This window comes from Eubalaena glacialis, chromosome 17, assembly GCF_028564815.1.
Source record: "Eubalaena glacialis isolate mEubGla1 chromosome 17, mEubGla1.1.hap2.+ XY, whole genome shotgun sequence".
Classification (NCBI taxonomy): Eukaryota; Metazoa; Chordata; class Mammalia; order Artiodactyla; family Balaenidae; genus Eubalaena; species Eubalaena glacialis.
Window position 1 is genome coordinate 51,706,009 of NC_083732.1, and position 27,839 is coordinate 51,733,847.

A 27,839-nucleotide genomic window follows, 5' to 3' on the forward strand; every position below is an offset into this window, starting at 1 on the left:
ATTCAGTTGCTTAGACATCTGTGTGTATCTTACAGGCCCCTAAAGCCTAACATGTGTCAAATCTGTACAACTCTGTACCTTCCCCTACCACTATTGACCATGTTGCTCAAGGCCGAAACCCAGGACTCATCCTTAGTGTCTCCTCCTCCTGTCCCTTCTGCCTCCGAGTTATATCTTGAGTCTTTTTGTTTCAATCTGTTTGTATGTTGCTTCCCTAGTCAGAATCGTATAATTACTTATACACAATAAAGTGAGGGTGTCCTAATTAGTCTCACTGGTGTTGTTTCCAGATCATCTCATCATCAATTGTCTAGATGACAGCAAGAGTCATGTTATTAAAAATCTAAATTGGATCATTTTATTCCCTATTTGAAATGCTTTTATGACTTCCTATTGCACTTAAGATAAAATCCAAACTCCTTACCAAGGCTTACATAGTTTGACCTGACCTAGTCTCTGTTGGGTTCTTCCATTCCATCTTTTGTCATTTTTTGTTACATTGATCCTCTTTCATTCCTTCAAACACTGCATGCTTTTTCTTGCCTGGGATCTTTTGCATATTCTGTTTCTGTTTCCATTGCTCTTTTCATAACTATGTACTTTGCATACTCTGAGTTTTTATTTAAATGTTATCCTCTCAGTAAAGGAAGCTTTCCTTTTCAGTCTTTCTAAAATAGGTCTGTGCCACTCCTCAAAGATACCCTACTGTAGCACCTCTTTTCTGTCCTCATAATGTTTATCATAGTTTTCCCTTCTTTTTTTTTCTGTCTCTTCATCCAGAGTGTATGTCAAGGGCTGTATTTGACTAATATACTTTTGTATTCCCAGAATCTAACAGCTCTTTCTGGCACTGAGCAAACAGTAAATAATTGTTGCATGAATGAATAAATTGTTTTTCTTTTGTTATTTTTATTTAGGGGCTTAATAATCATGTTCCTTAACATTATTTACCTTCTGTCCTTTAATTGATTTAAATTCATGTCCTGTAACTTTTCAAATCTGTTCCCAGATTTCCCAGGGATATTTATTGAATATTTGGGAGAAGGTAGCAGCTTGTGGTACACTTCAGATTGGTACACATAGTCTTTCAGGGTATTCCTGCTACATCAGAAATTTACGTATATTTAAAAATGTTTAACTATGATAATAGTCCAGGTACAACCTGAGATATTGAGGTAAATTTTTATCTTTAGTCAGATAATCAGTAAGTATAACTTTGAGTTCTTTCAGTGTTCTTAGCTCTGTGCTAAGTACTTTGGGAAATTATGAGATTATAGAGGAAGGGCCAAATCTAATTTGGGGAATTCAGTGACCATTTCTCAGGAAATGGCATTTAAGGTAGAACTAAAACAATAGGTTGACTGTGATAGAAAAGAAGTCATTTTGTTTCAGATCTGGTAACCTTCAAGTTCTTTTCTATATCTTATAATCAATTAATTTTTAATCATCATTATTCTCTGTATTTAAAGTACTTTAATGAACTTTTTAATATACATTACAACATTTAACGTGAACAGTATTCTTGACATTGGACATAATTATTATTAACTTCTGACACTTAGATTAAATTGCTTTCCCAAAGCCATATGGCAACTGGCACAGCTGAAACCATAAGTTGACTTTAAGTGTGGTACTTTTTGCATGGCATAGAAATGAAGGAATAATATTGTACCAAGTTGGATGATACATGCCTAAGAAGTGATTATTTTAACCAGTAAAGTCTGGGTCTCAAAATTACCTTATTTATTGTTGAAAACAAGAAGTGTAATGGATATCAGAGTACAATCTTAAATGTAGGGTTTATATAGCTCCAGTGAGAATGAACAAATATATTTTCTGAACTATTTACAGTACCAAGATCCTTAGTAGAAATATACATTTATTTTGTATTTGGTAGAAATGGAAGCCATTGCACAAGGTATGAAAAAACAGAAGTGGTATCATAGCATAGTAGTTAAAAAGCCTGGACTTTGGAGTTAGACTGCTTAGTTTCTTATTACTATTTTGCCGCTTATCAGCTGGGTGACTTAGGATAGGTTACTTAACCTCTCTGTGATCAGTTTCCTTATCTGCAAACGGTGATAATAAGAGTAAATAGGCCCGAAGGACGACAGCAGGCTGCCTTGAAGAAGGAACTCCAGCTGAGGAAGAGTGACGGTGGGGAGTTTCTAACATTTAGTGGAGAGACCCGGGGATTGAACTTCTTGATCCATCTGTATTTTTCTAACATGAAAATCTTCAAAAGAAAAATTGAGAGAGGATTAACCAAGATGGCGGAGTAGAAGGACGTGCTCTCACTCCCTCTTGCGAGAACACCAGAATCACAACTGGCTGCTGGACAATCATCGACAGGAGGACACTGGACTTCACCAAGGAGGATACCCCACGTCCAAGGACAGAGGAGAAGCCACAGTGAGACGGTAGGAGGGGCGCAATCAGAGTAAAATCAAATCCCATAACTGCTGGGTGGGTGACTCACAGACTGGCGAGCACTTATACCACAGAAGTCCACCCACTGGAGTGAAAGTTCTGAGCCCCACGTCAGGCTTCCCAACCTGGGGGTCCGGCAACGGGAGGAGGAATTCATAGAGAGTCAGACTTTGAAGCCTAGTGGGAATTGATTGCAGGACTTCGACAGGACTGGGGGAAACAGAGAACCCACTCTTGGAGGGCGTACACAAAATAGTGTGTGCATCGGGACCCAGGGGAAGGAGCAGTGACCCTGGGGGAGACTGAACCAGACATAACTGCTGGTGTTGGGGGGTCTCCTACAGAGGCGGGGGCTGGCTCTGTTTCACCGTGGGGACAAGGACACTGGCAGCGGAGGTTCTGGGAAGTACTCCTTGGCGTGAGCCCTCCCAGAGTCTGCCATTAACCCCACCAAAGAGCCCGGGTAGGCTCCAGTGTTGGGTTGCCTCAGGCAAAACAACCAACAGGGAGGGAACCCAGCCCCACCCATCAACAGTCAAGTGGATTAAAGTTTTACAGAGCTCTGACCACCACAGCAACAGTCAGCTCTACCCACCTCCAGAGCCTCCCATCAAGCCTCTTAGATAGCCTCAACCACCAGAGGGCAGACAGCAGAAGCAAGGAAAACTACAGTCCTGCAGCCTGTGGAACAGAAACCAAATTTACAGAAAGATAGACAAGATGAAAAGGCAGAGGGCTATATACCAGATGAAGGAACAAGAAAAAACCCCAGAAAAACAACTAAATGAAGTGGAGATAGGCAACCTTCCAGAAAAAGAATTCAGAATAATGATAGTGAAGATGATCCAGGACCTTGGAATAAGAATGGAGGCAAAGATTGAGAAGATGCAAGAAATGATTAACAAAGACCTAGCAGAATTAAAGAACAAACAAACAGAGATGACCAATACAATAACTGAAATGAAAACTACACTAGAAGGAATCAATAGTAGAATAACTGAGGCAGAAGAACGGATAAGTGACCTGGAAGACAGAATGGTGGAATTCACTGCTGCAGAACAGACTAAAGAAAAAAGAATGAAAAGAAATGAAGACAGCCTAAGAGACCTCTGGGACAACACTAAACGCAACAACATTCGTATTATAGGGGTCCCAGAAGGAGAAGAGAGAGAGAAAGGACCAGAGAAAATATTTGAAGAGATTGTAGTCGAAAACTTCCCTAACATGGGAAAGGAAATAGCCACCCAAGTCCAGGAAGCGCAGAGAGTCCCATACAGGATAAACCCAAGGAGAAGCACGCCGAGACACATAGTAATCAAAGTGGCAAAAATTAAAGACAAAGAAAAATTATTGAAAGCAGCAAGGGAAAAACGACAAATAACATACAAGGGAACTCCCATAAGGTTAACAGCTGATTTCTCAGCAGAAACTCTACAAGCCAGAAGGGAGTGGCATGATATACTTAAAGTGATGAAAGGGAAGAACCTACAACCAAGATTACTCTACCCGGCAAGGATCTCATTTAGATTTGATGGAGAAATCAAAAGCTTTACAGACAAGCAAAAGCTAAGAGAATTCAGCACCACCAAACCAGCTCTACAACAAATGTTAAAGGAACTTCTCTAAGTGGGGAACACAAGAGAAGAAAAGGACCTACAAAAACAAACCCAAAACAATTAAGAAAATGGTCATAGGAACATACATATCGATAATTACCTTAAATGTGAATGGATTAAATGCTCCAGCCAAAAGACACAGTCTTGCTGAATGGATACAAAAACAAGACCCATATATATGCTGTCTACAAGAGACCCACTTTAGACCTAGGGACACATACGACTGAAAGTGAGGGGATGGAAAAAGATATTCCATGCAAATGGAAATCAAAAGAAAGCTGGAGTAGCTATACTCATATCAGATAAAATAGACTTTAAAATAAAGAATGCTACAAGAGACAAGGAAGGACACTACATAATGATCAAGGGATCAATCCAAGAAGAAGATATAACAATTATAAATATATATGCACCCAACATAGGAGCACCTCATTACATAAGGCAATTGCTAACAGCTATAAAAGAGGAAATTGATAGTAACACAATAATAGTGGGGGACTTTAACACCTCACTTACACCAATGGACAGATCATCCAAAATGAAAATAAATAAGGAAACAGAAGCTTTAAATGACACAATAGACCAGATAGATTTAATTGATATTTATAGGACATTCCATCCAAAAACAGCAGATTACACGTTCTTCTCAAGTGCGCACGGAACATTCTCCAGGATAGATCACATCTTGGGTCACAAATCAAGCCTCAGTAAATTCAAGAAAATTGAAATCATATCAAGCATCTTTTCTGACCACAACGCTATGAGATTAGAAATGAATTACAAGGGAAAAAGCGTAAAAAACACAAACACATGGAGGCTAAACAATACGTTACTAAATAACCAAGAGATTACTGAAGAAATCAAAGAGGAAATCAAAAAATACCTAGAGACAAATGACAATGAAAACACGACAACCCAAAACCTATGGGATGCTGCAAAAGCAGTTCTAAGAGGGAAGTTTATAGCTATACAAGCCTATCTAAAGAAACAAGAAAAATCTCAAGTAAACAATCTAACCTTACACCTAAAGAAACTAGAGAAAGAAGAACAAACAAAACCCAAAGTTAGCAGAAGGAAAGAAATCATAAAGATCAGAGCGGAAATAAATGAAATAGAAACAAAGAAAACAATAGCAAAGATCAATAAAACTAAAAGCTGGTTCTTTGAGAAGATAAACAAAATTGATAAGCCATTAGCCAGACTCATCAAGAAAAAGAGGGAGAGGACTCAAATCAATAAAATCAGAAATGAAAAAGGAGAAGTTACAACAGACACTGCAGAAATACAAAGCATCCTAAGAGACTACTACAAGCAACTGTATGCCAATAAAATGGACAACCTGGAAGAAATGGACAAATTCTTAGAAAGGTATAACCTTCCAAGACTGAACCAGGAAGAAGCAGAAAATATGAACAGACCAATCACAAGTAATGAAATTGAAACTGTGATTAAAAATCTTCCAACAAACAAAAGTCCAGGACCAGATGGCTTCACAGGTGAATTCTATCAAACATTTAGAGAAGAGCTAACACCTATCCTTCTCAAACTCTTCCAAAAAATTGCAGAGGAAGGAACACTCCCAAACTCATTCTATGAGGCCACCATCACCCTGATACCAAAACCAGACAAAGACACTACAAAAAAAGAAAATTACAGACCGATATCACTGATGAATATAGATGCAAAAATCCTCAACAAAATACTAGCAAACAGAATCCAACAACACATTAAAAGGATCATACACCACGATCAAGTGGGATTTATCCCAGGGATGCAAGGATTCTTCAATATACGCAAATCAATCAATGTGATACACCATATTAACAAATTGAAGAATAAAAACCATATGATCATCTCAATAGATGCAGAAAAAGCTTTTGACAAAATTCAACACCCATTTATGATAAAAACTCTCCAGAAAGTGGGCATAGAGGGAACCTACCTCAACATAATAAAGGCCATATATGACAAACCCACAGCAAACATCATTCTCAACGGTGAAAAACTGAAAGCATTTCCTCTAAGATCAGGAACGAGACAAGGATGTCCACTCTCACCACTATTATTCAACATAGTTCTGGAAGTCCTAGCCACGGCAATCAGAGAAGAAAAAGAAATAAAAGGAATACAAATTGGAAAAGAAGAAGTAAAACTGTCACTGTTTGCAGATGACATGATACTATACATAGAGATTCCTAAAACTGCCACCAGAAAACTGCTAGAGCTAATTAATGAATATGGTAAAGTTGCAGGATACAAAATTAATGCACAGAAATCTCTTGCATTCCTATACACTAATGGTGAAAAATCTGAAAGAGAAATTATGGAAACACTCCCATTTACCATTGCAACAAAAAGAATAAAATACCTAGGAATAAACCTACCTAGGGAGACAAAAGACCTGTATGCAGAAAACTATAAGACACTGATGAAAGAAATTAAAGATGATACCAACAGATGGAGAGATATACCATGTTCTTGGATTGGAAGAATCAACATTGTGAAAATGACTATACTACCCAAAGCAATCTACAGATTCAATGCAATCCCTATGAAATTACCAATGGCATTTTTTACGGAGCTAGAAAAAATCATCTTAAAATTTGTATGGAGACACAAAAGACCCCGAATAGCCAAAGCAGTCTTGAGGGAAAAAAACGGAGCTGGAGGAATCAGACTCCCTGACTTCAGACTATACTACAAAGCTACAGTAATCAAGACAATATGGTACTGGCACAAAAACAGAAACATAGATCAATGGAACAAGATAGAAAGCCCAGAGATAAACCCACGCACCTATGGTCAACTAATCTATGACAAAGGAGGCAAAGATATACGATGGAGAAAAGACAGTCTCTTCAATAAGTGGTGCTGGGAAAACTGGACAGCTACATGTAAAAGAATGAAATTAGAATACTCCCTAACACCATACACAAAAATAAACTCAAAATGGATTACAGACCTAAATGTAAGACTGGACACTATAAAACTCTTAGAGGAAAACATAGGAAGAACACTCTTTGACATAAATCACAGCAAGATCTTTTTTGATCCACCTCCTAGAGTAATGGAAAGAAAAACAAAAATAAACAAATGGGACCTAATGAAACTTCAAAGCTTTTGCACAGCAAAGGAAACCATAAACAAGACGAAAAGACAACCCTCAGAATGGGAGAAAATATTTGCAAACGAATCAACGGACAAAGGATTAATCTCCAAAATATATAAACAGCTCATTCAGCTCAATATTAAAGAAACAAACACCCCAATCCAAAAATGAGCAGAAGACCTAAATAGACATTTCTCCAAAGAAGACATACAGACGGCCACGAAGCACATGAAAAGATGCTCAACATCACTAATTATTAGAGAAATGCAAATCAAAACTACAATGAGGTATCACCTCACACCAGTTAGAATGGGCATCATCAGAAAATCTACAAACAACAAATGCTGGAGAGGGTGTGGAGAAAAGGGAACCCTCTTGCACTGTTGGTGGGAATGTAAATTGATACAGCCACTATGGAGAACAATATGGAGGTTCCTTAAAAAACTAAAAATAGAATTACCATATGACCCAGCAATCCCACTACTGGGCATATACCCAGAGAAAACCGTAATTCAAAAAGACACATGCACCCGAATGTTCATTGCAGCACTATTTACAATAGCCAGGTCATGGAAGCAATCTAAATGCCCGTCAACAGACGAATGGATAAAGAAGTTGTAGTACATATATAGAATGGAATATTACTCAGCCATAAAAAGGAACGAAATTGAGTCATTTGTTGAGACGTGGATGGATCTAGAGACTGTCATACAGAGTGAAGTCAGTCAGAAAGAGAAAAACAAATATCGTATATTAACGCATGTATGTGGAACCTAGAAAAATGGTACAGATGAGCCGGTTTGCAGGGCAGAAGATGAGACACAGATGTAGAGAACAGACATATGGACACCAAGGGGGGAAAACTGCGGTGGGGCGGGGATAGTGGTGTGCTGAATTGGGCGATTGGGATTGACATGTATACACTGATGTGTATAAAATGGATGACTAATAAGAACCTGCAGTATAAACAAACAAACAAAACAACTAATACTAAACTTTCATTCGGTTATTTGTATGGAAATATGTTAATATAAATGTTTCAGACATTACATGAAATTTCTAAAAATCTTATATGTTCTGGTATAATGTTATAAGTCATAACCCTAGTTATTACTTTAAAATGTATATCTCAGAAATAACTAATTTTCTTGTCAACTGCATTATTATGAACTTTCATCAAATCTTTAACCGTGGTCATTTTTAAGTCTTTTGCCATTTACAGACAGTTCTGGGTGTACTCTGATGCTTTTGTAAATATGTTCCTATAAAAGGGTTTCATCTTCAGGAAATTCATGGAAAAGACTCTGACAAGTACAGGTTTCTGGTACCTGACTGTACTGCTGAACTGAATGAATAAGCATTTTCAGAACTCTAATGAAAAACTGAGGAGCTCATAAAAGTGCTAACAAAAGATCAAGATGAAAAAAAAAAAATTAATTACATGGGACTGAGTGAACTGATGAGGATGAGTATAATTTTTGTGACTTTCTGGTTGAATTTAAAAAAAGAAAAAATCCCACAAGAACTCAGAGGCAAAGAATATACAAATCAATTTTCACTGCAAAGTAAAGGAGCTGTTACAGTGGAGGATTACTGGACTGAATGTCAATATTATGACATAGTATGAGTGTGTTTCATGTTTGGTAATTGCAATCATTGTTGCTTTTGTTGTGGTCATCCATGTACAATGCTTGGTGTCAGTCTATTTATCTCTTGTAAAAATAAAATACAGTGTGTGTGAAAAAAAAAAAAAAGAGTAAATAATAGTGTCTTCCTCATGGAGTTGTTATGAGGTTTAAATTGGTGAATATTTGTAAAGCGCTTATAGCAGTCCCTGGCATGTAGTAGATGTTACAGAAGTTTCGGTTAAATAAAGTATGGCTCAAGATTGGCAGTTTTATAGAGTATACATGTGCTACCTGTAAAATATACATGATTACAGAAAAAAAATTTTTCTCTTTTTAAAAAACAAACTTGTCTTCCTTGGATTGGAAATTAGTATATCCAGGAATCTAAGGAAAAAAAAAATGGTTCTCAAGAACCTAGGGGCAGGACAGGAATAAAGATGCAGACGCAGAGAATGGGCTTGAGGACACGGGGAGGGGGAAGGGTAAGCTGGGACGAAGTGAGAGAGTGACATGGACATATATACACTACCAAATGTAAAATAGATAGCTAGTGGGAGCTATAGCCGCATAGCACAGGGAGATCAGCACAGGGAGATCAGCTCGGTGCTTTGTGACCACCTAGAGGGGTGGGATAGGGAGGGTAGGAGGGAGACGCAAGAGGGAAGAGATATGGGGATATATGTATATGCATAACTGATTCACTTTGTTATAAAGCAGAAACTAAAACACCATTGTAAAGCAATTATACTCCAATAAAGATGTTTAAAAAAAAGAAAATTAGTATATCCAAAATAGTGTGCTTTTACACTTCTAATAGCCAGATCATGCTATTTAATGAGAATTTTAAACTGACTGTGTTTTTCATAGCTTTTTGGAAAGCACTTTGAAGCCACATATAGATTTCAGCACCTCCTGTAACTTCTTAAATCATTCTATCAGCAAATTCAGCATTTACAATAAACGTGTGGCTTTTTTGGTTAATAGTGACTTGAAATATTACTTAGCAATCAGGTAATGGTGCCCCATCTGCTTGATAATATTATCATTTATTAGATGGATTTATTTTCAGACTGTGATAACATTATTTATACAACACTAATATGCTGTATCAGTAGATTTTAAAATTTGACCATAAGCAACTTTTGTGGAAACCTTTGGGATCCATGGTTTCAAAGAGTTTTAAAATTTGGTCTTGGGACTCCCCTGGTGGTCCAGTGGTAAAGAATCCACCTTCCAATATAGGGGATGTGGGTTCGATCCCTGGTCAGAGAACTAAGATCCCACATGCCGCGGGGCAACTAAGCCCGCATCCCGCAGCTACTGAGCTCGTGCGCCTCAGCGAAGATCCCACGTGCCGAAAACTACAGAGCCCACACTGTCTGGACCCCACGCGCCACAACTAGAGAGAGAAAACCCTGATACCACAACTAGAGAGAAGCCCTCATGCCGCAATGAAGACCCCGCATGCTGCAATGAAGACCCGACGCAACCAATAATAAACAAAAAAATTTGTCTGCATTTAAAAAATATATATTTATAGAATTTATTTTCTAGAGCAGTTTTAGGCTCACATTTAAATTGAGGGGAAGGTTCAGAGATTTCTCACATATCCCCTGCCCCTACACATGCATAGTCACCCTCATTATCAAAATCCCCCACCAAGGTGGTACATTGTTATAATTGATGAATTTATATTGATCCATCATTATCACCCAAAGTCCATAGTTTTCATTAGGGTTCACTCATGGTGTTATACGTTCCTTCAGTTTGAACAAATGTATAATAACATGTACCCTCCGTCATAGTGACATACAGAGTAGTTTCACTGCCCTAAAAATTCTCTGTGCTCTGCCTATTGCTCCTCTGTCCTTCCTAACTATTGTCTCCATAGTTTTGCCTTTTCCAGAATGTCATATATTTGGAATCATACAGTATGCAGCCTTTTCAGATGGGCTTCTTTCACTTAGTAATCTGCATTTAACTTTCCTCCATGTGTTTTTATGGCTCATTTCTATTAAGTGATGTGTAATACTCCATTTTCTAGATGTACCACATTTTTTCTAGCAGTTCACCTACTGAAGGACATCTTGGTTGCTTCCAAGTTTTGGCGATTATGAATAAAGCTTCTCTAAACAGCTGTGTGAAGGCTTTTATGTGGTTGATCTACATTTAAATTAGTTATTTAAATTGGCAGAGTTCTGTAATAAGTTTATGTAGCCATTTTCTTCTCATAACTGCTAAAATATAAAAGAATAACAATGAAGTCCAAGTAAATGGAAAGTAAATTAAGGTGTGTTTTATTTAAAAAATTATAATAGGTAATTCATTGTTGTAAAACATTAATTCTGAAATATACAGTAAAAAGTTAAACACCTCCTCCCCCTTACCCCTCATCAATTCCATTTTATACTGTCCTCAGAGGTAACCTCTGTCAAGGGTTTGTATTTTACCCTTCTATAACTCTTTCTATGTATGAGATAGACAAATACATGCTCAAACTCACATACTGTTTTAAAAACATATTTGGATTATACTACACACATATATATATATTTTTTTCCACTTCATAAGATATCAAAAATATGATTTCTGTCATATGTTTAACTGTTCCTCATTTTTAAATGATTGAATTACCATCCTTATGACAGGTATTTCAAAGTTAATTTAACCATTTCTTTTTTGATGGACAGATAAGTTGCTTAGCACTTTCTTTCTCCCCTTACCCCTCCCTCCCTCCCTCTGTTTCACTATTTCAAATAATACTGCTGATACTAAACATTTTTATAAATTGTTGGTATGCATGTCTCATATGTTTTAGTGTTTCTGTAGCATAGGGTCTTAGAAATGAGATTATTTTTTATAAAAACTTGCATGTTTAAATTTTGATAAATACAAAATGTCCTGTCTTGTAATTCCACTCTGTGGACTATACTTATTTATATTCCCTGTATACGAAACATTCTAACAAGGAGCTTCGATAATGTCAGATTTTTAAAAATACGAATTAACTCTTTAAAATGTTTGCAAATGACAGTTGAAAAGGATATCTGATTGTTGCCTTAATTTTTCATTGTTAGCAAAGTTGAGCTTCTCTTAATAAGTTTATTGGCCAAATTATATTTTTCTATGAATTATCTGTTCATATTCTTTTCCATTTTTTGTTGTTGTTTATCCACATGCTACTTGGATATCTTCATCTGAACATGTAATGAAAACCTCAACCTGACCGTTCTAAAACTAAATTTCTTTTCCTCTTGATTCTCCTCCCGTGCAGCTCCATTCTTCCGTTTGATCAGATGTACAGCCTTGGCGGCGTCCTTGGTTTGCTTTTCTCTCTTACTGAACTTCTAGTCCATCAGTAAATCGTGTTGGCTGTATCTTGGAAATGGATACAGGAATTCACTGTTTCTTCCTACCTCCATTGCTACTACCATCTCTCACAACTTGTCTTCCTGTTTTAACACTTGATCTATGTAGACAGTTTTCTGCACAGTAGCTAGAGAAATTCTCTCAAAATATGTCCATTAATTTCATGAATGTATTTAGAATCCATCTTCATATCCTGGCTCCCTCGAAGTAAAACCCAGCCTCCTTACCATGGCCTATGTAAGCCCTGTATGGTTTGGTCTCTGTTGATAGCTCTGACCTTGTCTCCCACTTCTCTCTTACTCTGTTCTAGCCATCCTTGCTTTTATACTGTTGCTTGAAAATCCTAAGTACACTCCCATCCTGGGCCTTCGCATTGTTGTTCCATCTGCCTAGGATGCTCTGCTTCCAGCTCCATGGGTCTCTCTCAAGCTGTTTTTGTTTCTTTTAAACAAACGTTTTTTAAATTTCTAATATGTGTAATGTGGTAGACTGTGGGATTATGAGAATAAAAGGTTTATGCTCCATGCCGTTAAGATATTGTAAATCTGCAAATATGTGACCCAAATTGAGAGGAGAGGGAAAGTATGCCTAGATACAGCAATTGTCATTCTCATAGTGGTGATATGGTAGCAGTTACTTTGGAGACCGTCCTATGATCATCAAACTTAACTTAGTAAAAGTCTTGAAAAGCAAGATCTGATTTATTTATTTTCTGGTATTTAAAATAGCACCTATAAATTATATGTTTGCATTAACTTAAAATATATAAATGCATATGGATCTGTCCAGATATAATATATTGTTATAAATAATTATTTAATTTCTGAAATTTACATTATAAAAATTGTCGAAGTTCTCTAAGTTCTTTATTTTAGATGAACAAAATTTTTCATAACATATAACTGCCTTTTATGTGATCAATGCTTCTTTTGGTTACCATCAAAAAAAAAAGAAAAAAAGAAAAAAAATTGAGAGATACTATGAGCAAGCTTTTGTTATCAGGAAAATTCACACATGGGAAGATACATTTTGTATCAATTTTGGATGAAGCAAGTGCTTTGTAGTTGAATTTTCTTTTTCATCAAGTAAGATTTTTATTGATGTATTAACTTCATGCTGAGAAACGAACAGATTGTTAGGTTACAGTTTAATAAATTTTCACAATGTAAACACATCCATGTATTAAAAAAATAGAACATTACCATTGCTCCACAAACCTACCTCCCAATCATCAATCCCTGACAAGAGTCATCAACACTCTCTTGAGTTTTAGCAGATTAGGTTTGCTTGGTTTTGAATAATTGTAAAAATCAGTAATTCTTTAAGATAAAATGATCTAATATGATATTTTATAATCTCATATAGAAGTTTTAATTTTAAACAAGGAAAGAAATAATATTGGAAGTATTTTCTGTATGTTTATGTGAAACTATAAGGTACATTTATGTTAAATAACTCTAGCTATTCTTATTCTTAGAATCCAGACCATTGTCAGTTCCTGTGAAAGCCATGCTGAATATAGCTGAAGGCTGTAGAAGTCCTGAAGAAAGAATGAAAGAGTTTATTGGAGTAGTATGGAATGCAGTAAAGGGTCTCACACTGCAGGTAAAATGAAAGTTAGAATATCATGGTTTTAATTTTTATGATTCTTTTTAATTTTTAGTACCTTTAATATTGGTAAAAATTTTCTCACTGGTGACACTCATGTATACCATCTCATTTTCATAATTTAAATGAAAACTATTGGTGCACTTTGCATATTATTAATAAAATGATATGAAACACATGCTCTTTCTGATAAAGTTATAAAATTACACAAATTTTGAAATGTTATTTGAATTAAAAAAAATAATTCATTTTACTTTTTGTTTCTTTTAAGCATTATTTGAAATATTTTAAATGGTCAATATACCAATAACATTCTTATCTCAGTACTGAAATAAAAAACTTAGTTGGAATTAAAATGAAAGGGTTATCTAATTATTTTTCCTACCTAATTACAAACCAAATATGAAAATGATAATTGTAACTATCTATTTTATTGTTATTAAATTTTCTTCTCACTTATTTTCACTTTTAAGTACACATAATTTAATCTTACTGAATTACACTTCTTCCAGATCATGTTTTAAGTGATGAAAATACACAATTAAATGCTTATCTCATTTCGTAGGAATTAGGTAAGGGTAACTCAACAGTTTTTCAGTTTTTGTATAGATTTTTTTCCTCTTTGAAATAAGATATGAAAGACTGATAACAGAGGCATCTTTATAGAATTTTATGTGTACCAGACAGTAATATCTAAGTACTGGGGCCTTTCATTTCTTTTTAAGATGTAGAAAATTGCAAAAGAATGTTGCTCCCACCTTATGAACAAGAAAGAACAAGGTAGATGATCTCTAAAATTAAACCAGGATGCTTCACCCACCTAAATTGCAAGATAATAAATATGTGCTGTTTTTAGCTGCTACATTTGTGGTAATTTGTTATGCAGTATAGAAAAGTGATACAAACACCTATGCATAGCTATAATGTAGTCTGATTACTATAACAAAACCTTATTAAATCACTTTTTAGAAATATATCTAAAAACATCTCCAGTTCCCTAATATCATCATGTAAATATGATTACAGTTGTTCCTTGAACAACATGGGTTTGAACAGTGCAGGTCCACTTATATGTGGATTTTTTTCAATACTTCAGTACTACATGGTCCGTGGTTGGTTGAACCCGTGGATTCAGAACAGTGAATACAAAGGGTGGACTGTAAAGGTATATCTGGATTTTCTGCTGCGAGGGTTCAGTGACCCTAATCCTTGTTTTGTTCAAGGGTCATCTGTATTTGAAATACTATTTAATACAAGAGCCAGTAACCTGGGTTTTGGCAATCTTTTACAGCCTCTCTTTTCTGAGCATGCTGCTTATATAAAATTAAGAGAAGAGGGGGGAGAGAGAAAGTGTTTTTGTCATTCTTTTGTTGTTGTTTTAACTCTTAACTCGCAGGAAACATGACTTTTTCACAGACATCAGCTATGTCTTACCAATCTCTGCCAGCATGAGGCCTTTGCTGTTAATATTATCCTAATAACTCCTCGTGTTGACTTACCTGTGTTCCTCCTCTAGAGGTTCCTTTGATGCATTGGTGGCGTGAGATAGGAAGGTGAGACAACATGAATGCAGGAAACATTTAGTGCCTTTACATTGTTTGAGATTGATTGTAGAAGCAGAAAACAGACAGTGCTCTTAAGATATTGCTGAACATTTATATTCAATGTTACTTTCTTTAATCTATAATAAAGACTATCTCCTTATGATCTCTTTCATTGTATATCACTAAGTCCTTGTATAAACATTTACCCATGCCACATGATAGAGCTAACTAGACCACCTGTGGTTTTGCTCCTGGTAACTATTTATATTTATTCACTTAATTATATGTAGCTTCTCTTATGATAAGATCTTTAATCTCAAGGGACATATATTACTGATGGGAATGAGGATGGTACATGGGCAACTGTATCTCAGTTTTGTTCTTTTTCTCAATTTGGTCAACCTCAATCTGCATTCTTAGCTTACTCTAGTCTGTGGTCATAAAAAAATAAACTTAAGAAGTCTTTCTTATTTCTTGTGTTTCTACATAATGCCTTACTGACCTTTATGTGGTCCTCTAATTTCACTGTTTTAACACATTCTGTTTCTACTATTTAAATCACCAATAAAATAAATGTTTTTTCCCTGATGAGTAATACCCATCCTCTTGTTATGTATTATTTTGTAATCTTCTAGAGAGAGTAATCTATGGTGTGTTTAGTAGTCAATAAATGTAAATGCTAAAGTGATTAGTAAGTTAAGAAGACGAGTAACTACTTTGAGCACATATTTCTACTATAATTATTATATAAATAAATAACAGTGAACTCATCTGAGGTTCTAAATTATAGTTTGACACAAATAATATTTCATGGAAGAAAGGAATAATCCAAATATTATTAGATCTCTTTCTAGCACTTTACCTTACATGTCATTTTTTTCGTTAGCACTGTACTTTAAGCCAGTTGTATTCAGAAGTTAGTTGTATTTTGATTTCATTAAACTGGGACCAAAAACTGTGGTAGGAAAGGTATGTTTTCTTTGTGTCTTTTCTGAGACTTATTTAGTGTGTAATAGATTTTCATGGACATATTTCTTAAATTTTGATGTCTATCCTACTACAAAAATTTGCTTTCTTTTGACTCTCATCTACAGCTTTCTTTTCCTGGCAACACAGCTCCTTTCTTTTTTTGCTCAGTTTTCCTCCTCTATTCTAGTGAAAGTGCTTTGATACCAAAATAAGCTTATATAGTATTCATTTCATATGTATGAAATATGTATATGCAATATATATATAGAAATAGATGTTATACTATAGTGGGACTGTAACAGATCTCTTGGACTTTATGTGTCTTTTTAATATTAATTATCTTGTACTTTCCTCAGAAATGTAGCTCTGGAGTTGATGAAGAGGTGGAATATAATTTGAGGATTGGCTCCAAGGCCCTATTGCTCTTTAATATGTCCTACTTCACTTTATGAAATTTCTTACATCCTTTCTGTTAAACATTGTATTTCCCAAAAATTTCTGTTGGAATATAAGTATTTACTTAACGATCATAAGCATGTTAGCCTTTTAGTACCCTAGTATAAACTTGTTTATTTTTTAAAACAGCTAGTTGCCTAGTAATACATTATAGAATGCTCTTTCCCTCCATTTATTATTCTTTCATTCATTCTCACATTCAGCACTTAATATTTGTTATAGATCATGCTAGATGCTGAGGAGACAAAAGAAATGTAACAGTTCTGTTGGTCTAGCAGTATAAAGGCAAAGAACCATTCTATGAAGTATTTTGTGGGGAGTGTCTCTTAGATCCCTTAGAAAACTCTTATGATCCAAAAGAAAAATGGAGATGTCAAGGTAAATGTCATTTACTGAAAGGATACCTAGGGCATGCTCTGCCAGGTTCATGGTGAATTTGGATACTCTCTCAGATTAGTATTTATTGATTTATAGAATTAGATGACTTTATAGCATTCTCCAGAATATAATAGCTATAAAGAATATATAGCTGTTTGAAGTTTACTTTGGTTCTAAATATTATTTCATGATGATATAAGTAATTGTATCCAAAATAACCTCATTCCCTTTACCCATTCCATTTTAAAAAATGGACTAATTTAGTGTAATTACCCATTTTTGATATCGTTTTGAGAAGTCGTTGTAACAGGGACTAAGAAAGCTAGTATTAGGTTACCTGATAATTTGACGGCTCTAGGAAAATCTTCCAATTTAAGATTCCAAGCGATATGAGATTGTTATGATATTTGTAAGCCAATAAGTAAACACATGAATATTCCACAACATAAGATATTCTGGCGAACATCCTCCTCTGCCCAGGATGAAGTAACAGGGACCAGATTTATCTTGCTGCCTGAAACAACCAAAAAATGGATAAAGTATATTAAACAGTGGTTTCAAAACGCTAGATGATAGGGAAAGTTAGAGAGCAAACCCTGAGAGACTTAAGGTAAAGTCACCAGAACCTAGTGACTTATGGATTTGGAGAATAAGAGAAAGGAGGGAGTCTTAATTGGCATTCCAGGTTCTGATCTGGGTAGATAGTGATGCCATTACATGATAGGAGAAGCAGCTTTTCAAGGTTAGCAGCAAATTGGGAGTTTGAATTTACACATGTATTTGAAATGCCTGTGAGATATCCAGGTATCTCTTAGACTGAATATTCATATCTGGAGTTTAAGGAAGAAATATAATTTTGGAAATCATCTACAGATGGTTATAACCAGGAGAATTCAGAAAAGTATGTTAAGTTGAAAGAGCAGTGGGCCAAGCAGATACCATTTCCAAAGTAGTCAGTATAAGAGAAAGTATCCTTGAAGCAAACCCTAAAGGAATCATCAGAAATGTAGAAGGAAAGGTCAGAGAGTTCAAGGAAGCCAAGGATGTATAGAATTTCAAGGAGCCATTGTTCAGCACTATCAGATTCTGGATGTTAACTCTGGGCTTAACTTTGCTTATCTGTAATATGAAATGGCTAGATTAAGTAATGTTTAAGATATTTCCAATTCTAACGTTCTTATGTAATTCTTTTGGTTCTTTTGCTTGTTTTGTAATGATGCAGTGCCTTCATTAGCTTTATCACGAACAATGAACTTAATCTTTTATGTCATCATGGATTAGTTATAAGTTAAGATACTGATGTTGCTCTTTTTTTTCCTTCTTTCTTTTTTTTTTTTATTTTGGCTAAATACACATGTAACATTTACCTTAACCATTTTTTTAAGTGTACAGTTTAGTCTGATGTTCCTCAGTTGACTAAGCTTATTGTGTATAAATTAACATTTAATTATGGGAGTACTAAATGATATATATTTGTATAGATTATTTTGAAAATGATCAAGGCACCTTGCTTGCCTCACTCCTAGTCCCAGGCCTGTATTATACATTTCCGAATGTTAATATATTCTGAAAAAGTTCAAAAATAAAACTAGATTCTGATTCAGTGATCAAAATCTAGGCCCTAAAACTGAGTTTTTTAAAAAGTTGTGTCCATTGTCCAAGACGTTTTATTAGCCAAAATATAAAAAAGAAAACCCTGAAGTTGTCATCAGATTAAACAAAACATCATAACTTAAAGCCATCGAAGGATTATTCTTTTAATGAAAGTTTGAGCAAGTAAATGTGCTTGGAATCAGAGTTTCTGGAAAGTTGATTTTGGAGCCAAAGTTGATATTTGCTAAGCCCATGAACTTTTTTACTTATTTTAGAGAGACGTACATTGCATTAAGACATCAACAATATTTGTGATAACCTATTTGTTTTTCAGTGGGAAAAAGAACTTGCACACTTAATTGTTATTGGATTGTTTTATAGTGCTAAATGTAGTGCTGAACAATTTTTTAATATGAATTTGGTTTGGGGGGGTCCTTTTCACCACAGATTAGCATAAGCTCATTTTTTTTTGCAATTTTTCTACGTCTGCTCATCAGCAAAGCTCCTGTCTATTACATTTTTTATTCCAGAACCACATAATTGGCAATGGCAAGCGGTTGACAAAATAGAAGTACTCTGGCCTAGAATTCACTAATAAAGGAGAACATTACCCTGGTTTTTGCCAAACTCAAGTCTTTTTGTCTTTTACATTGAAGATCGTGTTGCTGTCCTATGGCATTTCCTGGGTGTTTTTTTTAAGTTTCTGAAGTCTTCTGACTGTGGACAGTATAGTGTAATGGACACTTTATTTTCCATACAAAGCATCCTGATCTCCTTCTTTTTGCTAATAATCTTTTATTCCTTTTAGGGAATGACTTTCCACATTCTGTGAGATTTTGGTGAGAATGTCAAAGTTTCTCAAGCACCATAAGCCAGTTAAGCTAGAGCAATTGAAGTTTTTCTCCCAGAAAGTTATATATAGCGTATGACCAGTGATGCAGTAATCATATTGCACGGTACACTTAATGTTCTCAAGTCCAGTGAACTTCCTGGCTTATCTCCAGGATGAGATAAGACATTTTAGGCTAGACATATCAGTTGTCAATCACATTAATTATGAAAGTAATTATTTACATTTAATACTTAAAATTTGCACACAGGGCTATATTTTTATTTATAGGCATTGAGAAAGTGACAGCAGTTGCATGGTAGTTTGTTAGAAAGAGGAAGTCTGGAATACAAATCTAGGAATTTTTTTCATGTCTTCCCTTGACAAGTATATATGGGAAAAGTGTAGAGATTTGTAACACTCACTGTGGAAAAGAAGACAAGGTGCACTTTTGAGGTTTTTAACTAATGCCCTAAATTGTGTATACTTAGATTTCCACGAAATGGGAAGATATCCCAAATATTTTCATAATGTATTGAGAATTTATAGAATAAGAAAACAATTTGGGCTGTAGCTTATTTATGTTTCATAGTGCAAATATAATACTACTTACTTTGTTGGCCTCTGTATGCATAGATAGCTAAACCATAAGCAACAGCATTTTAAAATAAAAGGATTGTGAACATCTTTTATAAATCCATGAGAACTAATATATGGATCTAGTGTATAGTAGATGTTTAGTGTATGTTCATTGGCTTTGTTAATTTAGCGAACATTTAGGTGGCAGTTAATATGTTACATCTTTATATCAAAGCTGATTTCCCCCCTTTACAGATGAAGAAACTGAAGTCATGGAAAGACTAAATAACTTGTCAAAGGTTCCACAGCTGGAGATGAACCCATCTGGCTGACAAGTCAATTTTATTAATTACTAGGTGTCTCTGTGAAATGAAATGATGAACAACATGCATTAAACAATTATTTTAATTAACATCAATATCTGGTGCTAATAAAAATAATTGTGTTCACTTATTTAACAATTATTTAATACCTAGTATATGCTAGGCGCTGTACTATGAACTGAGACTGTAGCATGAACAAAATAAGCACAGTGTCTGACATTATAGACTTTATTATGCTCTACTGAAAATTATGTAAGGCTATTAGTATTTTAAAATCCTCTTGTTTCAAGTTTCATAAATGCTGGGACTATGTCTTTTGGCTCTGTTTTCCTGACTTCCAGCTCAGTTAATGGTGGATGTTAAAGAATGCATGAATAAAAGAAAGAAAAAGTGAATGAAAATACAACTTGCAATGTTTCTTCACTTTTATTTTTTATTTGAAACTGTTTCCTGAGGAGTAAAATACATTCATGCAGAGAACATTTCATTCTGTAGAAATTTTCTAACGATAATTATCACTAAAGTTTCAAGGGTTTTTTTTTTTTTAATAAATTTATTTATTTATTTATTTTTGGCTGCGTTGGGTCTTCGTTGCTGTGCATGGGCTTTCTCTACTTGTGGTGAGCGGGGGCTACTCTTTGTTGCGGTGTGCGGACTTCTCATTGCGGTGGCTTCTCTTGTTGTGGAGCATTGGCTCTAGGTGTGTGGGCTTCAGTAGTTGTGGCATGCGGGCTCAGTAGTTGTGGCTCACGGGCTCTAGAGTGCAGGCTCAGTAGTTGTGGCGCACGGGCTTAGTTGCTCCGCAGCATGTGGTATCTTCCCGGACCAGAAATCGAACCTATGTCCCCTGCATTGGCAGGCGGATTCTTAACCACTGTGCCACGAGGGAAGTCCAAGTTTCAAGTTTTGAAGAAAGGAAAACATGTTATTTGGGAAATAGGAGCATTGTTTAAAAGGGCAGAAAATATGGTGTGACATTTTAAAACATTTATACAAAGTTATTCATATAATGGACAGTGGGCTAATTAAAATGCTTATATTAGGTTAATGTATAAATGAAACCTGTCTTAGTCTCTTCTTTTTAACTGAGTTATGGTCACAGTTATAGAGCACACAAATTAGAAAAATCTAAGTTTACCAAATCTTACTTGTGGAGGATGGGGGTACAAATCGCATATATCTTTTGAAACAGCACTTGAAATTTCAGAAAAAACGGAACTTGGAACTTAAGAAAAAATGCATGACAATCATTTCATTTATTAAAATAATACCGAATAATTTCTACTTTATTGGTTTATCCTCGGCATATGATACTTAGATATGTAGCCCTTGACCTAATAGGAATCAAAATAGAGGTGGTTCTACTTCAAGAATTTGTAATAATCCCTTCACTTTAACACATGAATGTGTTCAATATTGGCAAAAGAACATGTTGCTACCAAAACTGAAATAAGATCCTTGAAACAGAAAGGATGTTGCCATGGAAAAATGAAGTAACACTCAGTGCAGCTGTGATGCATTAATGAATAGGATATTTTTTTAAAAGATCATTTGTGTTTGGTGTGGCTCAGAGGGTCCCAACCAGATGGTTTCCATGAACATGATCTGACCCCCGGTTTGAGGACTTCTTACTGGCAGATTACTTCATTTTCTTTCCCTTGGATTGTCAGATCCTTACATTAATACAAAATTTACTGCTGCAGATTTGTATTCACTTATATAAATCACTCAACATTTTACATTAAAACCACAATTTTAGACATACAGTTTAACAGTTATTTTAAAAGTATAAAAAGATTTATGTGATAGCTTTAGTATACATAATAGATGTAACATTATAATAAGTTTGAACAATTTGGATTATGTATATGTTTTAGTTCTTATCATTAAAAGAATCCCCACAATATACACCATTTTTTAGAAAGTTTATTTTTTACAGTTGTTATGTATGTCAGGCTAACATACTGTTGATTCTGTATGCATTGGTCAGGTTGTTTTAATTTGATTAAATAATTTATTTCCAAATTAGTGGAAATTTGGAATATATTGTGATTTTGGCACAATTTAAATTTGTTTCTCAGGACATCTATGTATAAATCTGTGTACGGCGGCATATTAAACTAATTATCTCACATTGTTGGAAGCATTTTTCAACATAGCATCAATATCTAACACAGGGACTTCCCTGGTGGTCCAGTGGCTAAGCCTCCGTACTCCCAAAGCAAGGGGCCCAGGTTTGATTGCTGGTCAGGGAACTAGATCCCATGTGCCGCAACTAAGAGTTCGTATGCCGCAGCTAAAAGATATCACATGCTGCAATGAAGATCCCGCGTGCCACAATGACGATCCCGCGTGCCGCAACTAAGACCCGGCACAGCCAAATAAACTAAATAAATAAATAAATATTTTAAAAAATCTAACATAAAGTGTTAAACACTGACCCTTCATTGTTTGACCTTAAAACCATAATTAATATAGGAGAATATGCTGTCAGTGTGCCACTTTAACTTGTGCACTTTAACATCACTAATGCATTGTTATATATTTTAAAACATAAATGTAATACATCTGAGACAATATACACTTCTATTTCAGAAGTTAAAAATGTTGTGCTCTTAAATCGACAATGAACTACTTAACCATATACATGCTTAAATTATCTAAGCTACAAGATAAAATTCTAAAATTAAAAAAATCTCATACTTCATGAACCAACGTACTTTTTTTTTTGCAAAATCTTACTTATATTTTTCTTCACTGAGTTCATCAGTTTGTCCATGCACAGAAATATTGAAGGGAAGATGAGTAAGTGTACTTAATTTGTAAGACTGGCAAATTATTTATCATATCAAGGAATTCCAGAGCTGTTACATATCATGCTCTCACTAAGGAATATATTAACCCCAAGAGAAGGTATATTACTTTATTCTTAGTTATGTTTTATAAAATATGATCTCTTTGTTATTTTAAGTTGCTAGACTATCCAAACATTTTTCAAGCAAACAAATTTTAGTTTTTATTAGATAATACCTTTGTAAGCCAAATATTTTATAGAAAATTAAAGGTTATATTTTGTATTTTCTTAAAAATAATTTAAGTATGGTAGGCTGTTTGGGCAGTTTACTAACCAGGTACAGAATATTACCTTGTAAGAGAGTCACCTAAGACTAATAGGCTTTAACTTACATTGCTTTTGAATTAAAAACTCATGATGTATTCAATTTTTTATTTGGTCTTGCTTAGTCTTACTTTAACTCTGTTAGGGTCTGGCAACCTAAGTAACTACACTGGGGATAGGGGAACATAAAAATTTCACATGAAATCATAATTTAGGTAGTAAGTCGAAGTATGATAAAAGTAGGGAATAACACTCTGATTTTTAATGTTTATATAAACATGTTCTCCTTTAATGTTTGTCTAGAGATGTAATCTGAACATTTAAAATATTCTTTTCTTAAATTTCAGTATGTGAAGTAAGGGAGAAATTCACATAGAAATAGCTGTTTGTGGTTTTTTATTTTTTAAAGTAAGAGTAATAAAATGCTAGTCTGTTCTAAGGCCTTAACTGGTGTTAACAAAATGTAATGAACTGCAAAAAAAGGAGGATTTTCTCACCTTTTTTTGCCAGCACATTTTCTAACTCAATCATGTTTCTTGGAAAGAACTGTGGAAAGGCAGATATGTTTTCATTTCATGTCATTGTGCTCTTTTGATCAAATTTATAGCAAGAAACAATACCTTTTCAAGTGTTTGTTGTATTCTTTAGTGAAAGTAACTCATAAAGACATAAGTATGGGGCATTTTCTTTTTTTTGGCTTGCCTGTGTATTCTGGTAAAGATATTAGATGTTTGAGGATACATTTACTCTCAAATTTAGTCTGATCCAAATATTTTGATTCTGCTTTTCTTTTCTAGCTTGAAGTACAGTCTTGTTGTGTGTTCGTCCCAAGTGATAGCTTGCCTTCCCCAAGTACAATTGTATCTGGTGACATTCCTGGAACAGTAAGAAGTTGGTACCATGGACAAACCAGCATGCCAGGAACACTTGTTCTCTGTCTGCCTCAAATAAAGATTGTTAGTGCTGGCCACAAGTATATGGAACCTCTGCAGGAGATTCCTTTTGTCATCCCACGACCCATCCTTGAAGAAGGTACTTTTTTTAAAAAGTCTTCCTATGCTTATTATCCTATGGTTATTATATTTTATACTGATATTTTTAGTTTTACTGCTTTTTTTTTTTTTTTAATGCCAGTGCATTTCTGAATCAGTCTTCTCATTGAAAGAACTGCATGGAAATGAACTAAGTGATCTACAAAGTGGATCTACAAAGAGAGATATACAAAGTGAATGAACTAAGTGATGATGTTTATTGATAGCCACACCTTTTATATATATGGAGACTCTATATATATATATATATATATATATATATATATATATATATGGAGACTATCTACAAAAGATCATATAGAATACAGTATAATCACTGAAATGCTAAACATAGATAAAATTAACTTGAGAAGAAAGTTGGTTTCAGATGTTTGCATTAGGCTGAACTAAGAATTATAAGTAGGTTGATTTTAATTTAAGCCACTTGACTTACGAATGGATGTATCATAAATACATAATCAAATGAATACATTATTTACAACAAGCATGATATATTTCTAGATTACTCATTTATTTAAATAAAGTAGATAATTGTGTGATGATTGGAGCCATGGATCTTTCTTCAGTAAATACTTGATTTCTGATGTTGCAGTGTTTTCAGTTGCAGGTTCATACCCTTTTGAACTTTGATGTATTCATTTCAAACTGTGTGAACCTGGAAAAGTTTTGAGTCACAAAGTAAATAATGTGAATCTATATTTTAATAACAAGCCTCAAATTTTTTGACAGTGCTAAATAGGTCAACACCTTGTTCATATTATTAGGATGTAAGTGTCTGAATCCTGATATCGTTCAGATTACCACAGTACTGTTATTGAAAAGCAGGTACAGTCTGCAATTTTTGATTTTGACTTAATGTCGATTTCTCTCTCCTTTTCTCTATTGAAATTTCCATTGAAATCTAGTTTTCGTAGGTTTATCAAAAGTAAGCATGATTTTACTGGCAGAAATTAATGTTGGTACTTAATGATATGAATACCATTATCATAAAATCATAGAATTGTGAGAGTTAGAAGAAACTTCTTTAGAGTTCTTCTTAAGTGCTCTTTGTCTTGATAATTTCTCTAGCATATTGGACATAGCCGTTCTTTGTTATTTGTTTTTGGTTATAGGGAATTCCTTATTATCACAATAGCTATTACATGTCATATCAAAGATATGCTAGAGCGAAGTGAGCTCATAAAGCTCATAAAGTGAGCTGGGAGTGCTTCCTCCTTTTTTAAAAAATTTTAACTCTGGAATAATTTTTGTAAGATTAAAATGATTTGTACCTTGACTTTTTGTTAAAACTCATTGATAAAATTCACATATTGTAAAATTCTTCCTTTTAAAGTATACAGTTAGATGATTTTTAGTGTATTTACAATTTTTATGCAACCATCACCATAAAATTTTAGAATAGTTTTATCACCCTAAAAAGAATTGGTATATCATTAGCACTTACTCCTCTTTCTCCCTTCCCCCCAGACCCTATGAACCACTTGTCTTTCTATCCCTATGAATTTGCTTCTTCTAGACATTTCATATGAATGAAATAACAAAATTTGTGGTCTTTTGTGACTGGCTTCTTTCACGTACCATTATAAGTGGTACGTGAAAGAAGCCATCTTTCACTTCTTTCATAGAACCATTGTTATAGCATGTATGTCTTCATTCCTTTTTATGGCTGAATAATTCATTTTATGGATATACCACATTTTATTTATTCATTGATTACTTGCTGGACATTTGTGTTGTTTCCACTTTTTGGCTATTATGAATAATGCTGCTATAATCATTCTTGTACACTGTTTTGCATGGACATATGTTTTAATTTCTATTAGATATATATAGTAGAATTGTTGGGTCATTTGGTAACTGTGCTTAGCTTTTGAGGAATTGACAGACTGTTTTTCAAAATATCTGTGCCATTTTACGATCCCACATCAATGAATGAAGGTTCTAATTTATTCACATATTTTTATGTGGAAGTATAGTTGATTTACAATATTAATTTATCCATATCTGTGTCACCACTTATTATTGTTGTCTTATTGATTCTAGCCTTCTCAGTGGGTGGGAAGTGGTATCTAGTGGTTTTGATTTTCATTTCCATAATGTCTAATGATGTTGAGCATCTTTTCATGTGCTCAGTGGCCATTTGTAGATCTTGTTCTGTATTTTCTTCTATTCAAATCCTTTCTTTTTTTAAAAAATATTTTTAAATTTATTTTGGCTGCACTGGGTCTTAGTTGCGGCACGTGGGATCTTCGTTGTGGCATGCGAGGTTTTCATTGTGGCATGCAGGCTTCTTACTTGCGGCATGCAGACTCTTTAGTGGCAGCATGCGAACTCTTAGTTGTGGCATGTGGACTCCTTAGTTGCAGCATGTATGCAGGATCTAGTTCTCCGACCAGGGATCAAACCCGGGCCCCCTGCCTTGGGAGCACGGAGTCTTACCCACTGGACCACCAGGGAAGTCCCTTTTCAAATCCTTTGCCCACTTTTTAGTTGGGTTATTTGTCTCTTTATTGTTGAGTTGTAAGAGTTCTTTGTATATTCTGATATTAGACCCTTATTAGATATGTGATTTGCAAATATTTTCTCCCATTTCTCCCATCCTCCATTTCTCCTGTTATCTGTTCACTATCTTGTTTGAATTTATTTAGTTGTTTAAATAACAGTTTTTTTCCTTTATACTGTAATATACGTTATTTTAATTCCTTTTTTCTCCTACTAGATTGGAAATTATTCCTTAACTATTTTTTCTTCCAATCTTAGAAATTAACACCCTTTCCTCAAAGTCAACTCTGGTCCTAGAAATATTAAGCTGCATATTTAATTTATTAAATTATGCATTAAATCAAGTTATTTACTCTGCTCCTGAACAACACACAGGTCTTAAAATACTTTAATTCAATCATCCTCTCCGGATTAATGGGTTATCACTTAAAAAAAAATTGCTTATATTTATTGCATATATATAATCAGGGCAGGGTTTGGAAAATTTATTTAGTAAGGAGCCAGATGGTAAACGTTTTCAGTTTTACCAGTTATGTGGTCTTGTTGCAACTACTCAACTCTGCTTTGGAGTGCAGAAGCAGCCGTAGGCAATATGTCAATGAACTGACATGACTGTGTTTCTATGAAACTTTATTTACAAAATCTGATAGTCAGATTTGGTCATGGGCCATGTTTGTGGACTCCTATACTAGTGCCTTACTAGACATTCCTTCTTACAATTCAGTCCTTTATTCTA

General features: G+C 34.6%; 1 protein-coding gene across 5 annotated transcripts in view; it reads left to right on the plus strand.

Moving 5' to 3' along the window:
* The window catches only part of VPS13B (vacuolar protein sorting 13 homolog B), an 802,016-nt gene that overhangs the window by 347,571 nt on the left and 426,606 nt on the right, over positions 1 to 27,839 (plus strand). For 4 of the 5 annotated variants that reach the window (XM_061172062.1, XM_061172061.1, XM_061172063.1 and 1 more), the window contains exons 22-23: positions 13,630 to 13,757; positions 24,347 to 24,581. In XM_061172062.1, the coding sequence (XP_061028045.1) occupies positions 13,630 to 13,757; positions 24,347 to 24,581 (363 nt within the window). Of the gene's footprint in view, positions 1 to 2,060; positions 2,262 to 13,629; positions 13,758 to 24,346; positions 24,582 to 27,839 lie in introns of those variants that run through there. The other variant, XM_061172065.1, reaches the window with a different exon arrangement.